General features: G+C 37.3%; 1 protein-coding gene across 2 annotated transcripts in view; it reads right to left on the reverse strand.

The window, feature by feature from the left end:
- Nucleotides 1-3,345: 3,345 nt before the first annotated feature.
- Nucleotides 3,346-17,172, reverse strand: part of CFAP20DC (CFAP20 domain containing) — a 67,778-nt gene continuing 53,951 nt past the window's right edge. For both annotated transcript variants that reach the window (XM_059856695.1, XM_059856694.1), the window contains 2 exons: nucleotides 8,881-8,972; nucleotides 3,346-7,443 (listed from right to left, as the gene is read on the reverse strand). In XM_059856695.1, coding sequence (XP_059712678.1) covers nucleotides 7,418-7,443; nucleotides 8,881-8,972 — 118 coding nt within the window. In that variant the 3' untranslated portion in view covers nucleotides 3,346-7,417. The remainder of the gene's footprint in view (nucleotides 7,444-8,880; nucleotides 8,973-17,172) is intronic.

Here is a 17,172-nt window from a genome sequence, read left to right on the forward strand (position 1 = left end):
ACCCTTTCTTGAAAAAAAGAAAAAACCTATAAAAAATTGAATATGAAATGCATTATGCAAAATTATTTTCTAGGATTTTCCAGCCTGTGTATCCTTGCCACTTGACTCAGTGTTTAGAGGATGAGTCTCTGAACAGAATGTTTTATGGCAGAAGAATATGTGAATAATAAAGCAGGACTTTTCATATTTTCTCACCTAGTAACCCAGGCAGCAGAGGAGAAAAATCAATATTGATTTCTTACTGTAAGCTCCTTAGGACAGAGTGTGTTCTTTGTTTGGCATAATGAGGCTCAGGTACAGACAACACTTGGGTACAAGATTATGAAGTCTTAGAGCTGCTGGGAGGAGTCCAGGTGGCAGCACCAGGTTCCAGGCTGTCAGTGATCTGCACCTCAGTGCTGCTGCTCTCCACACACACCTGAAGGCTGAAACCTGGCTGGACTTTGGAGAAAACCATGGTAGATGGACCTAAGACAAAAAGAATGAGAGATGAGGAGAATCATTCCAGCAGCATAGAAACACACTGCTCTGGGCTGTGTTTTAAAGCAATAAAATGTATTTTAAAGATTTCTTCTTCTGAGCTATCTGAAAGCTGGTTGACTCTTTCCTAACAAGCAGAAACAAAGCAAAGCTACCAGTTACATCTCACATGTGTAAGGAACATAGGAAGGCCTGAGAGACCAATTGTTTGACTTGTGATCTGCTGACTCCAGCAGCTCTACCAAGCTAACTTCCTCTGTTTTTAACTCAGGTCCAAGGAACATTAATGAAGCCTTACTGAAATTTACTGCATTTCAAAATTTCTGTTCCCAAAATTCATAACTGATGCCAGGTTTGTAGAAATAAATCCCTGCAGTTTCATTTATAAAACTTTATGCCCAGACACAGGTATTTTTACCTGTTGGAAAGCATGCTCTAGTGAAAACTGTGATTCTCATGGCCTCAACCATTGCACATGACTGCTAAGAGCAAATCTCTGTGTTCCTCATCACTTGCCATAACTGCTGGCTTTGACAAATTGGCTCAACAAAGCCCCTGCTGTGTATCAGCAGTGCTTTAGTTTGAGGTTCACAGGATGATGATTAAGAAAAACATTGTGAGCAAAACTCAGAGCCCTTGTGAGCCTCTCCTGCTGCTCCAGGCAGAGGTGTTGTTCACAGCATTGTGGCAATCAATCCCCACGGGTGCTGGGGACATAAAGCTGCTAACTAGAACACAAAGGGCAAGGACCCCAAACTGCTGATTTTGAAAAGCAGGTTACAGCTGCTCACTTGTAAAATACTGCTGTGCTAATGACCAGAAAACAGATCCTATTTGTACTTGACTATGAACTGGGAACAACAGACTCACCCTGAACCTACTGTCACTACTCACCTGGCTCCTTAGCTCCTTAAAGGCAGGGATAAGAGTGTGGAGTCTCCAAGGACTCCCTTTTGCCCAAGCTTTGGATGCCCACTGGTGCATTTCTGTGTGTGACAGGTCAGTGCTTGCCAGGACAAGCACATCCACCCAGACAGGCCCTGGCAGACAATCCCCCTGACACCAGTTTGCAGCCACCATTTAGTTGGGGTCTGTTCCCCAGGGGAGTGGCTACATCAGGGACCCAGTCTGGACTCACAGTGGTGCCCTGGAACACCCAGCCTCTCCTGTGAGACATGTGGTAATGAAAGAAAAGTAATAACATATTTTAAATATCCTTGCCACACACAGAGGGACTGTGGTCCTGATCACTAAATGATGCTAGAATGGCCACATATACAAAAGTATGTACAAGCCAGCATCTGATTTTTGAAAGTCAAAATTATGATTGCATTGAACTTTTAAACTGATTATGGCATTAGCAAGAACAGTACAAATCTTTCTGGCTATGGCAGGGTAAGTAAATTATCTGAGTGCAGTATCTGTCTTCCTGTGGATTTCTGTGCTACTCTTCCTTGAATCAATTTGTGATGATATGTTTGTACCTGCCACAGAGCCAAATACACAATCTGATCTTATGCCAAGCCACTATTACCAACTGCATTTTCAATTGATTCTAGGATATTCATTAACTGGGATCCACAATTACAAATAATTTACAGGCATATAATTTTAAATCACTTGCACTGAGCTTACTAAGCTCACTTTATGACATTCAAATACATTATTCTTAAAAATTCACTGAGTAGTCAGCTTGAAAATAATTACAGTGGGATAGCACTGGATATAATCAAGTAGAAACTTAGAACAAGAATGACCAGCAGTGCCTGTAGATCACTTTTGCCATGTGACTTTCACATTCCCTTCAGCTGTCTCCAGGAAAGGGTTATGTACTGGACTGGTGAACTCCAGAGCTGTTCCCCTGACTCAACTCCATTAAAACAAAACTCCTTGGACTTCTTGTGTCATGGACAACTCCTAAGCAACACCTTTTCTCCTATATCTGGCAGCTGGTGTTTCAGTGATTTATTTACCCTTTAGACAAGTATCCTGCTGGTTGGGGGATGCTGTTGGCAAGCAGCACTGCACTTGCTCTGGGGCTGGGAATGTTGGGCACAGCTTGGAGCTGAGCAGCAGCCAGAAACATCAGGGTCAGGTTAACTGGATTTTAGATCAAAGTATCCATGCACAGTAATTAATCCATGAATAAATAAAACAAATAAAATACATGCACAGTATTTGATTAATTTTATATAGTGATTTCATTTTCAAATGCTACATATGTTCTGCTCTTTATCTGTATTCTTTCTCTGTGATCTTTGTGCTCTTTATCTGTATTCTTTGTGTAGAGCTATTTTACATACCATAAAACCAAATTGCACAGTGATGCAGGAAATTTAAAACTCCAAGTTGGAATTTAGGGCCCTCCCTGAAAACTGTACTGAAACCCAACAGAGATGTGTGAAATGAATTCCATTATTTTATTGCAAGGTGTAGTGGAGAACCTCACACAAACATGTTGGACCTGCCCTCCGAGCACGGCTTCCCACAGGAATCTCAAACACTCCTCCCTGCCTTACCTGACACAAGACTTCACTTCTGGAGTCTTGGACCAACCCCTCCCCACTCTTCAGCCCTGTGTTGGTACAGCTGATGGTAGCTGATACCCTCAGCATCTCACAAAATACACAGTAAACAAGTAAATTTTTTTTTATTTGAGTAAAACCATGATTTACACATAAACACCACCAACCTTCTTGATTCAGCTTCATTTGTTTTCATATGGAAGCTGTGAATATTGGAAATAAATTAGACTAGCAAATAACTGTCATAGACACAAGGAACTTTTATGCTATGTGATCTTCCACTGCATTACAATTTAATACAAAGCTGTAAAAATAAGACACTGTTTGCCAAATATATTAATTTGGTTGCAAAACTATTGTTTAATTTAAGTTTCAAGTTATATAATAAATTATATGGCTCAGTCAGGTTTTGCAAGAAGTTAGAAGATACTTATGAATACAAAATAATATCCTCTGATGTTCTGACTGTGCCAATTCATAGTATTTTCCACAATTCAGGTCAAAGTAACAGTTCAGAAATGGATCATACAAAAGAGTCAAAACTTCCTCATCTTCTTCAGCACTGGGGTGATTCTCACCTGTGTCAAGTGGAGAAAGTAAGAATAAATCACTCTACTCCCTCAAGCAATAACATGGAAATATCTTTCTGTCAGATGTGAGATTTTTTTCTTTCAAATGTATAATCTTCTGACTTCTGAATTGTTGCCTTCAAGATAACAGCAATTCACATTTTTATTATATTTCTGAAGACTTGTACTTAACTGAGGGGAAGTGAGGTCAGCAGGAGTTTGCTTAACAACTGGACTTTTCAAAGTTCAGTGGAGCAGTTCACCAAAAGTACCTTTACTAATAGTGGATAAAAGTATTCTTAAGTGGTATTTTCCTCAATAACCTTCTTAATAATTTTTTAGCTTGAACAAAGACCGTCAGTGCATACTTAAGGCCTGTAAGAATGAAAGAATTTGGATGTCTGGTATCCAATATGTCACCTGAATATCCAGGATAGGTAAATCTGTGTAAAGATCTTTCAACATCAGAGAGGAAAAAAGATTCTTCAGACAATTAAAAAAAAAATCTAACTTTTCTAAAGATATATAAAATGCAAGAAAACTTTCAGGTAACAGAAGTGAATCTTTAGTCTAAAATACACTGATAAAGCCCAAGAGGCTTTTCTTACAGATGCTTTATATATTACAACTTCTTTTCTGAACCTGTGTGTCTTCCATATAAGCTAAATTTAAGTCATATGATCTACAGCTTTTTGATGGGAGATAATTCACAGCTGAATGGAATCTGTACCTTGAATTTCATCACAAATGCTCATCCCATCCTCAGCCTGCTAATACTGAGTGCTTTGCACACCCCAAAGCTCCATGACAAGTAATGGCCTGACAAGCAAACAGCAATGGTTTCACAACTGACTCTGTTTTCAGCCAGGATCACACAGCAATAAATGGGGAACATTATCTGGAGACCAGAAAGTAACTTGGTGCATTTGATGCATACAGAAGTGTGCACTTCATCCCTTCAGAAGAGATTTCAGTTTTGTTTCCTCAGTAGCATCTAACAAATACCATCAGGAAGAAACTATCCTTCACCCTAACCAAAGAGAAGAAAGTAAAGCCAAATTGTTTCCCTCCCTGCTGGGGGTGCTTCATCAGGCCTGGGAAATGAAATTAGGTCAACTGGGATATTTTCTTTGCACAGCTCTTGGGAGAAGTGATGCAGTGCAGAAAGAAGGGGAAGAATTGAATGTCTTTTTCTCTATTTCAGATCACAGTACACAAGCAAATGGTGTTCATGCCTCACTCCCTCACACAGTCTCACAATTTCACCTGAAACCATGCTGTTATTTCCACTGCATTCTTCTTTTATTATTTTGCTTTCCAGTGCCTGTGCTTCACTTTAAAATTATTCTCTTTTCTCCCCTAAGCTTAAATGTCTGTCCCTCTTTTCCTTGGAACTGGCCACTCAATATACTCCCTGGTTTGAGTTAGGAATAAGAAATTCTTCAGCCCCATCAGAGGTATACCTCTTTCTCCATGTGCCTTGAATTCATACCAAATCAAAATTATATTGCATCCAGGACTAGCTGGATTTATACCTTTATATCAATAATTCCCTGCATGTATTTTCATGTGACCAAAAGGAGAACTAAGTTTTCTAGACATATCTTGTTTTTAAAGTCAGGTTTCTTTCTTTTAGCAGCTCACAAGATCCCCAAATGCATTATAAAGCATTTCTAAGTGTTGCAACAAATTTCCAGTGGCAGGATGGGGTATTCAGTTCTGAGCAGACATATGAAAACCTCACTGCAGTTCTTCTTCCTGAACAGAAGTACTACTTAAATGAAGTGATATGCTTCTAAAAGACTCCAGTAGTATGTAGTGGTTGTGCTAGAAGGTGTCTTGTTTCTAGTGGTCCATTCTGGGCAACCTGACCATATTTAGGAAAAAAGTGCTTGTGGCCAAATTAACTGCTCAAGAGGTCACTTTCAAAGAAAATTTCCATTGTTGTTCATCTTGCCACCACTCACACTTTTGGGGTTGAAGCTGCTCAGAATTGCATGAAAAAACCTTTCTGCAGTTTAATTTGCATCTCATGGTGAAAGCAGAATCAAAGCTTTTGTTCTTAAATCACTAAAAAATTAAATGGTATTTTAGGTGAGGAAATAATTTGATTTTAAATGAGAACTGAGGTCTGTGATATACCTTACAGAGGGATGAGTGGTTTTGTGTTGAGCTGAAAGAAGACTGAAGGTAGCTAGTACCTGTAAATACCTGTTATATGGAATGAAATGCTGTCCCACTGAAATCAGGGGGACCATTGTTTTTCTGGAAAAAGACTTGATCAAGATGTCTAAACCAAGACAACTAAGAACAGGCAGTCATGTGGCAGCTTTTTCTGAACTCAGAAAGGAATGTACAAATAACTGTGCTGTTATTTGGATTATGACAGCAGTGTTTACACAGTCACCACAATCTGGAGAACTAAAATAAATCTTTTCCCTTTTCACAGAAATATATTTTTATTTTATTCTAGGTTTTAATATTAGAAAATACCTTTTAGCAAATCTCACTTTAAGGTACATGGATCATATTCTGACTCTGATGCAAGTCAAATGCACTGGATCAGCTGTCAGCAGATGGTCTGGTGGAGAGAACACTGCTGATATTTTCTCCAAGGTGATCCTTGAACTACAGTGCTCAAATCGATCCTGTAATTATGTACTGCAGGGTTACCATATGAATACTGCCAGCAGCTGTGGCCCAAAAAAGAAGACTGTGTGGTTCCTAGAGTTTTTATAACCTTATCCCTTGGTCTTAAAGCCAAGATACCATAAAGCAAGTTCCAGAACATTTATAGCTTTGTCACTGTCACTTAATGTGGAGATTTTCTTGCTATGTCAAGATAAACAAAACTGAATATACCTCAAGAACATCAGTGCCAAATAATGGAAAGTCTATGGAAATTTATCATATTTATTAGTCTAGTTTTTCCTCCTATTGTATTGGGAAACCTGTTGAATAAAAGACTACTTCTCATTGCATCTCACCATTTAACTAATGGAAAGTGCAAATGTTAAGAAAGGAACTACAGAGTGAAATCCTTTCTTAGAAAGGAATCACTTTTCCCCCCAAAGTTAAGCCTCAACTTAAAGATTTTATTAAAATATAAGAACTGAACAATCTTTACTCATTTATTAATGCTATACTATTTTTTTCTTTAAGGATACTTTTAGATAAATTCCTATCTGGAATACATTATGACTCATTGCAGATTTTCAGGGCTGATTGTATGCTTTTGTTTTCCTGTGATACTTGGAACACTGGAAAAACTGCACAAAGTAGTGTTTATTATTTACAGAGTAAATAATCTTGGGACACTTCCCAACATGAGAATTAAGTAATTATCTAATGTGATACTAAATAATAAAAAAAAAGTGAGGCTAAGCAGGGCAGAATTTTCTGGAATGGATTTGAGCATTCAGTTTGTTGTTCAGATCTGGTATATTCCTGTCAGTAATGAACCAGCTCTTTTGCCACACAAATTACTGACCTCAAGTGAAATGAATAAAGGAAAAAAAGTTTTTCCCAAAGTCCTCAAGATATATCACAGGACACAATTTATTTAGCACCTCTTTCAAAAATGATACTCCAAACCATCTAGTTACCATGGTCCACTGGATTTTTTTTCAAACCAAGGTATCTAGGAAAATACCCAGGTTCTGATGTTTGATGGGGATGATCTAATCTGACAGGCCTTTATCACACAGCTCTGCAGCTTCTCTGCTGCTTTCATAGAGAGGGGTGTCCAGTAGCTCAGAAAAAAGTCCAAACTGTCCTGTTTGGGGAGGGAAGGTCATGGAATGGCTTTGTTGTTCTCTCTTATTTCTTGCAGGAATGATCCTTTCAGTACAGCAGGGGTTTTTGAGTATCTGGAGATAGAAAAGTTTCTGTATGAAGTTATCAAAATTACAAACATCCTACATATACATGAGTCAGAATTTGACTCAATGAAGGTACAAAAATAAAAGGCAAAAAAAAAAAAAGCTATGGTATATAGACAGTTTATCTCCCCCAAATGTGCAATCACAGGCACATCATGTAAAATATTTCAGCTTAAAGGGAAATGAGTTTAGGAAAAATTCACAAAACAGTTTTGAAATTCTAGTGTGGAGAACAGGAGAAATACAAATTCCCAAATATACTTATTTTTAAAAGCTTTTTAAAGATAGTAACATAATTTTAAAAATTACAAAAATTATAGGTTTACTGCAACAAGCCTTGAATTTCATAATACTAATGAAAAACATTCTCTGGGACCTTTCATGAATTTTTATTCGATGTCCCTATAGCTCAAGGATGACTGTTCAATTCTGCTTGGCTTATTTAGGACCCTTAACACAACATCTTACTTGATTCTTCTAAGCAAGGTCTCTTCCTGACAGAAAAATTGTATTTTGCTGTCACAAACAATTACAAAGTCTATGTATATGAAAATGTTCCCAATTTGAGGGGCATAATTTATTTTAGACAGTAAATCACTGAGACATCTTTTCCCCTTGGACAGCCAGAACAGAGGGTCAGATTTATGAGAGCTCCCAGTGAATTCCTGAGACCTGAAGAAAAATGTAAATGTCTGTCCTGGAAGTGTCCAAGGCCAGCCTGGACCTGGCCTTGAGCAGCCTGGCTGAGGGGAAGCTGTCCCTGTCCATGGCAGGGGGGTGGAACTGGACTCCAAGGTCCCCTTCAGCCCAAACCATTTTATGATACTCTGTGATGATGATCCTTCTACCCTGTTTCCTAAAATAACTGATAAGAAAAAGGGCATTTGAGGAAAACAAGGTATTTTCTTTATTCTGCTGTTGACTTCCCAGTTCTTTACCATTCTCTAAGCAAACACCATTAATAAGCACAAGCCTGTAACTTTGGTGACAAAAGTCCTCAGGAAATCACTCTAAGATTTCATTTAAAGCTAAATCTGCAATTTTTCTTCATAAGAGAAGTATCTCTTATGCAAGTATAATCGTGCCTCTGAATAAGAATGTTTAGTTCTTGTGTTCTTACGTAGGTTTGCCATCCTCATTAGCATAAATTCCTTATTTTTAACAAATAAGATGCATTTTTTATGAGTTAATCTGTATAGAGCCAGAACACCAGGAAACAGCAAGTGCATGTTATTCTTCTAGCAAAGGCAAATAATACTACATGGAAAATTCTGCTACCTTGAGCTGAGATTCATAAACAAGGGAACTTGAAACCAAAAAGTAGTAGGATAGAAAACTGTGAGAAGGCAGTACCAGCACTACAGGAAGAATATTTAGATGTGTCTTTTTACCCAGGTTCTTTTCATTGTCTTCATAAATTCCTACCTGGAGGTCTCTGTTTTGTTGAAGATTTAGAGTTCTCTTCTAACTGTTGGCTTCCAGGAATAAAAGTGGGACTGAACACATTTAACAAATCCCTGAAAAATAAAAATCAAAATATCATCTATAAACACCCAGTTTGTGTTCCTATTTTTTTCTAATCCTTTTGATTATTTTAAAAAATGCCAGAAAAAACTGCAGGTTGTCAAGTGTTCTAAAACAAAATCAAGCTGGGTTTTCTTATTATAAAATAAGCTTTACAGTTAATATAATTATTAAATGTTAAGGTTTTCTCTATTCAGGCCTTTTGACCTCTTCTGTTCACATTAAAATCTGTGATTTAAGTCAGGTTTGCTTTTCAGATTTCAGCTGGTGTGGCTCTCTCAGCACAGGGTGTACAAGTATCACACAGAGTTATCCTCTGAAAGCCTACAGGACCCATCAGAGTCTTTTTCTTAGGAATAAAGGCTTGGAATGAACAACCTGTGGGAGGCAATTTGATTAAAAATCCTCACCCCCCCTAAAGAAAGAGGCTCAAAGACAATCACAAGATGTGTTTGGTTTGGTTACCACTGACGTGGCAGTGCTTGGTGCCCCTGCAGTAGGGTGCCACAGAATGTGGTGTGACATTCCCTGTCTGGATGGGTGGTGAGTTAGAGCTGAGCTGTGACAGGAAATGGATGCCACAAACAGTTTTCTGAAGAGGAAACATTGGATTGAGTCTGAATGTTGTTGTTGATATGGGGGGAAAAGCATTCTAAATATTTCTATCCATTTCCTATTATAAAATCTTGTACATAATAGAGAAAAAATTGTTATTGAATGCAACATGATTCTAGCTACTGGCAGGACAATATAGAGGACTCTTATCACAGGTGTCCTGTATTTATTTTACTTCTGTAAAGAAAAAGATTTTGATGGGATCTTCATCATAGAGGAGAGAGTAATTTCTTCTATTCATGGACAAATTATGTCTGTTCTGGACACTAGTGTCATAACTGCTAAGAATTATTTTCATGCTCTCCTACATTCATGCAAAGATCAATGTTCCTTTCACATACCCCACTTTATGAAACACTGTCTTTGATTGGTGCAGCTCAGAGAAAGGAAAACAGAACAGCTGTTTTTATTGTTATTGTTGTCACAATTTCTTGTTGCAAACTGCAGTGCAGTGACAAAGTCACTCATATTATACTATCTGTCAGAGAAAGATAGCCCTGGAAGGACACATCCATGTCACATTCTTTGTTCAGGTGACCATGTTTTTTCACTCTCTGCACACTGTGCAGAGCTGAAGTTTCCTTAAATTCCCATCTCTCCTCTCCAGCAGCAAAGAGCTGTAACACATTAAAGCTTCCATATCATCATTAACTAGACTGAACAACTGCAAGTCAACACTTGAACACAGAGTTTGAGGGACCTCAATGAATCACCTCATTTTGATAGAACCAGATCCAAAATTTTGAACCAAACTATTTCACTGCAAGGCAAGAGGTATGGAAGGGGATAAATTCCCATATGTTTGCTTCATGCTGATGGGAGCAGTGCAGCTCTAAAGAGTAAATTAAACTTGGTCTGGGATTGATTTATCTTATGTCTGGCTGTTCCAACAGCTGGCATTAAAGCATTGTGCATGTGAACCTGGGGAGATTAGCCAGAGCTGGAGAGGTAACTTCAACATCCATGGCTTTGTCTAAAAGGGATGAATTTTTCCAAAGCTTGGCAGGTTTCTTTACATTGCAGACTGTAATTGTCTCAACTTGATTGTCCAACACCAAGCAAATAGGTAATACACTTCTAGTTTCTGAAAAGCCTTCATGATCTCATGTACAAGTTGCTGCTGTCAGAGAAATCTGGCAAGGCTCAGTCATCTGGTACAATTGCTAAAACAGGCTGACTGCTTTAGGGTTTTTTTAGTTTTTCTGCTACTTCTGGACTTGTTATTGATTCTACATCATCTCCTGTTGGCATGTGTGCATAATCTGGGTTGAATCTGGGGACAACCACCTATCTGTTTGCAGTCAAAATGGAAAAAACTAATTTTCCGCCTCAGGAAACAGAACTGTTGGTGTAGAAACCCAGCAAGTAGCATGGCAGATTTAAAGGAAGAGATATTGAGTTTTCCATCATGTCAAAATGTAAAAAAACATACTTTAAAATTTTCTTCTAGCATCATATCATTTTCACATATATGGCCAGCTTCACAGCCAGTGCCTCTCCTGCTGTTCAGCCAAGGCCACTGGGAGCTGGTACAAGCAATGCCCACAGCCATGTCTGTCATTGTCACCCTCTCTGCACTCCCTGAATGCAGCCAAAGCCTCTTTGTCTACACCAAAGCCTCAGAAGTTTTAGGAATAACAGCTGAATGCAGGTTGATACCCAGTAGCATGGTGGAGTGGATTTCCCATGGCTGTCCCTGACATGTTTGGTTTGATCTGTCTGAAAATCAGCCCCCAAAACACGAGACTCACTCTGCCCATCCTCACAGCAGGGGCTGGCAGCACAGAGCAGCAGCACCAGCCTGATTCTCCACAACTGCACTGAAACAAAGCCAGCCAAGGCAAAGGTGATCTCAGAGCAACTGCATCAAATCTGAGGAAGGTAAGGAGGTACTGTGAGTGCTGAATAACACCTCTGCTTCCCAAGCTGCTTCTCCTTCCACAATCACTACAGCTTTTGCAAAGGCAGAGATGTCTGAGAGCCAGAGAAGAACCAGAATATTTCTGCTGGGACGACTGCTGAAACAAAAGTGCAAGGAGAGAGAAAGACAGTGCTCACTTCTGAAGAGAATTATCTTAGTCAGACCAACACAGTTACAAAATAGAAAAGCTTTGGAGTACATATGCAGTTCTACCAGTCTGGCATAAACCAGAAATATTTAAAGATTTGTGTTTTTCATATAAAACATGTATCAGGGAATTCCTAAAGAAAATAGGACCTGTAAAGCAGAGAGGATGTCAGCAAGAAGGAAAGAAAGCTAGTAAGGCAATTACCTCCAATGGAAAAGAAAGGCAAATCATGTAAAAAACAATGAGGGAACAAGGTAATAATATGTTGTTAAAACTAAATAATAGGTTGTTAATATTTAATAATATATTGTTAGAACCAGTATTTGTGCTATATTAATAGGTTTTATTACTCAGGGAATTGATGAATTTTAGTTTGAAGTCTCATATCTGGAAGATCTGCATGAAATATTAAGTCTGAGAAATCAGAGATGGGATGATTTTTTGAGTAGCCAGGTGATTTTATCTTTGATTTCGTCCTTCATTTATTGGAGTCAAATACTCTATTAAGGTGTTCAGTTTCATATTCATATTTATCAGATTTATCTGACTCAGTAGATGAATAAATACTTTTTCTAGGAGGTGCAAATGTAAGATCTAATGATTTTGATGGTTCTAGGAGGAGGCAAAGAAGTTTTTATAAATGGCAGAAGTGACAGAGATGTGTTGGAAAGTTTATTGTTTCCTATTAGGACAGTCTTGATTCAGTTCATGTTTTTTCTCTCAATGTCCAAGGAAAACAAATAGTTTTGCTATTCAACCCCCTCCCACCAAGACATGTAATCAAAACATTTCAGTATTAGGCTTTCATTGTTGGCTTAAAACATTTTACCCAATATATATTAAAAACTGGTTTACTACTTCTGTAAGTTAGTTAGCAAAGTCTAAATTAACCTCCTAAAAACTTGACGAGAAATTTCATAAAAAAGGCCATGAGTGCTGAAACCTTCTTGGTTAAATTACACTGAGGGTTAAGTGCTGGTAGTTGGTGGATAAACTTGTGAGGAGAGGGTTTACAGCAGGAATTCTGAATGATGCTGCAGCTGAGCAGCCACACCAAACTTCCACAGTAAAACCTGCAGCTGCTTTTAGGAAGCAACTAAAGCATTTTTGTGTGTGTGTGTGTGGGACAGAGGGATTCAGTTAAAAAAGCATCCTGAAAAATGTGTTAGACCTTGACAGAAATCAAGGACCAGCATGGAGGCAACTGGCAATATTCTGAGAAACACAGACTGTGCTCTGTGTTCTGGTTATTGTGGTTTTATTCTGAGTGAATAGAGAATATATATTTTTTATTAGAGAAGCTAGTTTATCTCATTAAAACAGAGAAGCTAATCACACATTCTGACTAATTAAACCCACTCTATTTATGCTATCAATGCCTCCAGCTGTAATCAATACAATCAATGTGCAATAAACCATCCAGAGCTTCTGATAACAGTGTGGAATGCCAAATATTGTCTTTTGACATTGTGAGCTGCATTGTAGGAAGGCTCAGAATAGGTTCCACACACACTCAACAGTATCATGAATCTTTAGAGCTTGCACTAAAATTCTTCATTATTCTGAAAGCTATTCTGCATACTAAAATATGGAGGAAATATTATATAATATTTTTACATTTCTCTTAAAAATATTATTTAAAAGTTCTTTAAAATACTTTTGGATAAGAGTAGTCATATAGTGAAATGTCACATGACAGCTGACTGTGATGGAAAGCAAGAGAATCTTTTGGACTTAGGAGCATGGTTTTCAGTTTTATGACAGTATGGTAAATTTTGCAGAAAAAAGGCTTCCATCAGCAAAGTCTGTTGAAAAAATTAATGATGCTTTATTAAGCAGCACTTATCAATGACAATGTATTAAAATTATTACCATCAACAGAAATCCTTAGTATCAGAACTTTTTCACTGAAATCCTAATGAATACCTTTGATACTTTGATTTTTTCACAGACACTTTTGCAGATTGGGAGACTGAGAAAATGTCAAGTCACTTAGTATAAAGATTTTTATTATTGCACTGTCTTGAGATAGCATACTTTATTGCATTTCTTTTGGATCACATTTAATTTGCATTACTTAAATCAATGGGATCATTTAATCCACTTTATTAAAAAAATGAAATGCCTCAAAGTATTAGTATGGTTTTGTCCAACAATCTATACCAAAATTTAAAGGAATATTTGTTCAGCCTTGCAGTAGACTGCAAAAGTGCAAGACTAGGGCTCCATTGTATCAAATCAGGGAATGAAAAACCAGCATTAGTTTTGTATCATTATGAACACATCAGATTGACAGTCTGTTGAACACCTGAAGGGTACAATCACTAAACCCACAAAAGATCAGATTTAACTGCATTACTCAGTGAATTTTTATGAACTTGAGAGGAGAATGGACTTGTGCCTGAGTGAAATAAGAGGAGCACATTTGCTGAACTGTGTTTTTACAGTGGATTATTTGACTAACTGGGGAGGGCCAGAAAATGTCAATGTATGAATCAACTGTAAAAATATTTTAACAAATAAAGGACCAATTCCTGACATCTTGTGTAGCTATCAACTTAAATCTCAGTGCATACTTCTGCTGTATTAGCAGTATTTAATACCATGTGAAGCAAATCCTGCTGCAAATGCTGAAAGTGCATAGTGATATCTTACCATGATGCACTGAATGCAGAGAGCCAGCTCCCATCTAAAGCATGCTCCAGTTCTGCTAAGATAGACACCTAATTTTCTCCTGTTTTAGTTTTAGTTATATCTATCTAAGAAAATTTAATAGAGACTATCTCAGTTCTTAGATAAATTAATAAAAAGTCACCTGGCTTTGTAAGACCCCTCATCTATTCCCTGATCCAACTTTTTTGGAGCATGAGTTGCTGGTTAGGCTCCTCTAGATTAAAAGATGTGAATTTTCAACTATTTCCATATCTCATCAGCTTCAGGCACATGTGTAACTTTATTAACTTAAGGCAAATTACCTACACACACCTCTTTTGTTTCTGCTTTGTCAGATGTAAGTCCTGAATGCATAATGGGAGGTTTGGGTTTATTTTTTAACAGGAGTACCTCCATAGAAAGAAATTCTTCAATACAAGCTTCAGTAGTGAAGCAATGACTTTTTTAGGCTATTAATGATGAGATTTGTTTGATGGATGTAAAAAAAGCCATTATTATTTGAAAATATGTTGAAACTAATTTCAGGTCCTGCCACTTGACTGTAATAATTATGAAATCACCTGAGCTTTAAGTTGTCCATTATTGTACATAACATGCTTTACACAATTCAAGTTCTTGAAAATTAGTAAGTTTTTCCATAAAAATTCCATAAACTAATACTAATTCAGCATTAATTTATACATCAATAACTGTTCAGTGCTACTCAGTTTCAGGTGGGGAAACCAGTGTTTTTGAGTGAGTTTACAGAAGCAGAAGATATACTACCAAAAGAATACAGAATATACTTATACATAAAAATCAAGGGGTTTTGAATGCATATTTTATCAAAAATCTTGAAAAATAACATAAATACATCTCTTCCTATGACTTTGCAGAAATTAGTTCTATTTTCAAAAGTATTTAAGGGCAATCTGGCAATACATTGATGATTTAAAAAAAAAGTAAGCCATGAGCTAAAATGCTGTTATTTTCCTGGAGTGCTACTGTAGTTTCAAGATATCATTAAATCAGCACAAAGCAACACTTATCATTTCCTGCACATTTTTCACAGTGAGCTGCATTCTGACTATGAGTAATCTGTTAATCTGTTCTCTGCCTCACAATCCGTCAAAGTGACAGATTCATTCCATCCCTAATACATAATATCTTCATTTACTGTATGCCTTACTGGAACTTGCTTTTTTTTCCCTAGCACTAAGATTGAGAAAATCACAAGCATATTTAGAAAATGCCTTTTTCCTTCCTCCAAACCACTTCAGCAAGTCCTTTTTGCCAATCACTGCACTTCTAATGGAGGCAGGGACCTCCTTAAAAGCGAAATAATTTAATTGTCCATGAGATCATAAAAGTATAAGTGCAATTGTGCAGGGAACACTTGAATCTGCTCTTAAAGTCTTAAATCTCTAAATGAACTATCTTAGGGGTGCAAGATTGGATTCGAGGATAACAAAGAAGATGTGAATTCTACTAACTTAACAAGATTTTTGATAAAGTTAGGTGCTACTACAGGTATCTACACTAAAATCAGGCTGAGTGGTATTAGCTGAAAGTCTGACCTGTTAATGTGTTCCAGTTTGTCTTTCATTATCAAAGTTGAAATGGTAACTTTGTGCAGGTTATTAAAACCATACACAGCCATCTACATCTAAAAATACAAATGATCTGAATTTGGAGGTTTAACAGCTTAGTAATTAATATATTTTGCTATTTGGTCTATGTTTCGTAGTTAAATACATGAAATTGCTATCATAACTTCTGTTAAATAGAAGGAACATTTAATTTTACTTAAAGACTGAACCTTTAGATCATCACTGTCTTAGCTTGCTGGCTAGATCATAGTCTTGGTATTCACTAGCAATATAAATAGCACTAGTAGAGAAAACCAGTGTTTTAACACCTGATATAAGTAAATTATTAGCTCTTTCTTCCTTGCTACTTGTGATTCATTTATCAGAACATCAGCTATATAAATTGGAAGTAATGAATTTGCAAAGGTGTGTCAAAATTCCTTTGTGTTAATCTAACCTAAGCAAGTAAATTCTAGAAACTACATTAGAAACTCATTGATTGGTGAATGAAATGGATTTGCACATTTAATGAAGTGTCTGTTAGGTAGGATGTACTTTTTTTTCTGGTGTACTTTTAACAATTAAATGAAATTTTTAAAGAAATTATATTTTACTCTTCTACCAGTTCAGGAAGCACCTGAATCTGGTGACTAGGAAGTCTTGTTGCAATCAAAGTAAGTTCTTTTTCCATAACCAGCCACCAACAGCATCTGACTGTTCTGTGCAGCTCCCAAGGCTCTCAGAGTTTTCAGAAGATGGGCTAAGACAGACCTTAGGTGCTGGCTGGACCAAAGCCACCTGTCATCCATAAACACTGGAGATGCCCTGGGAAAAGCCACTGGGGCAAAGGGCCACAGCAACAGCTCAGCTGAGCATGGAGAGACTGTAACAGTCTGGGAACAGGGATCTTGTCCTTTCCATCTGACATGTCTGAGAGGTAAAATCTTTTACTGCCTATTCTCCATCTTTACATATAAACATGACCTTTGTTTGAATGGCCCAAGAATACCCAGAAAAATGTGCAACCAATACAATTATTATTGGTAAGTCCTGAAGCTAAAAAAAGAAAATTAAAAAGAAAAAGAAGATGAAGAAAAAGTAGACTACCTTACATTGACACGGATGTAACATGTTTGAAAGTTTGAAAGTATTTGTGTGAAATGCTTGAAAGTATTTGCCATGTTTTATATTTAAATCCTGAATGCATGTGCTGTCACATGTCCATGTTCTTAGATTCCCATACAAGGGAAAGCCATTTTTGGATTATT

The sequence above is a fragment of the Haemorhous mexicanus genome, chromosome 11 (assembly GCF_027477595.1).
Source record: "Haemorhous mexicanus isolate bHaeMex1 chromosome 11, bHaeMex1.pri, whole genome shotgun sequence".
NCBI classification, from domain to species: domain Eukaryota; kingdom Metazoa; phylum Chordata; class Aves; order Passeriformes; family Fringillidae; genus Haemorhous; species Haemorhous mexicanus.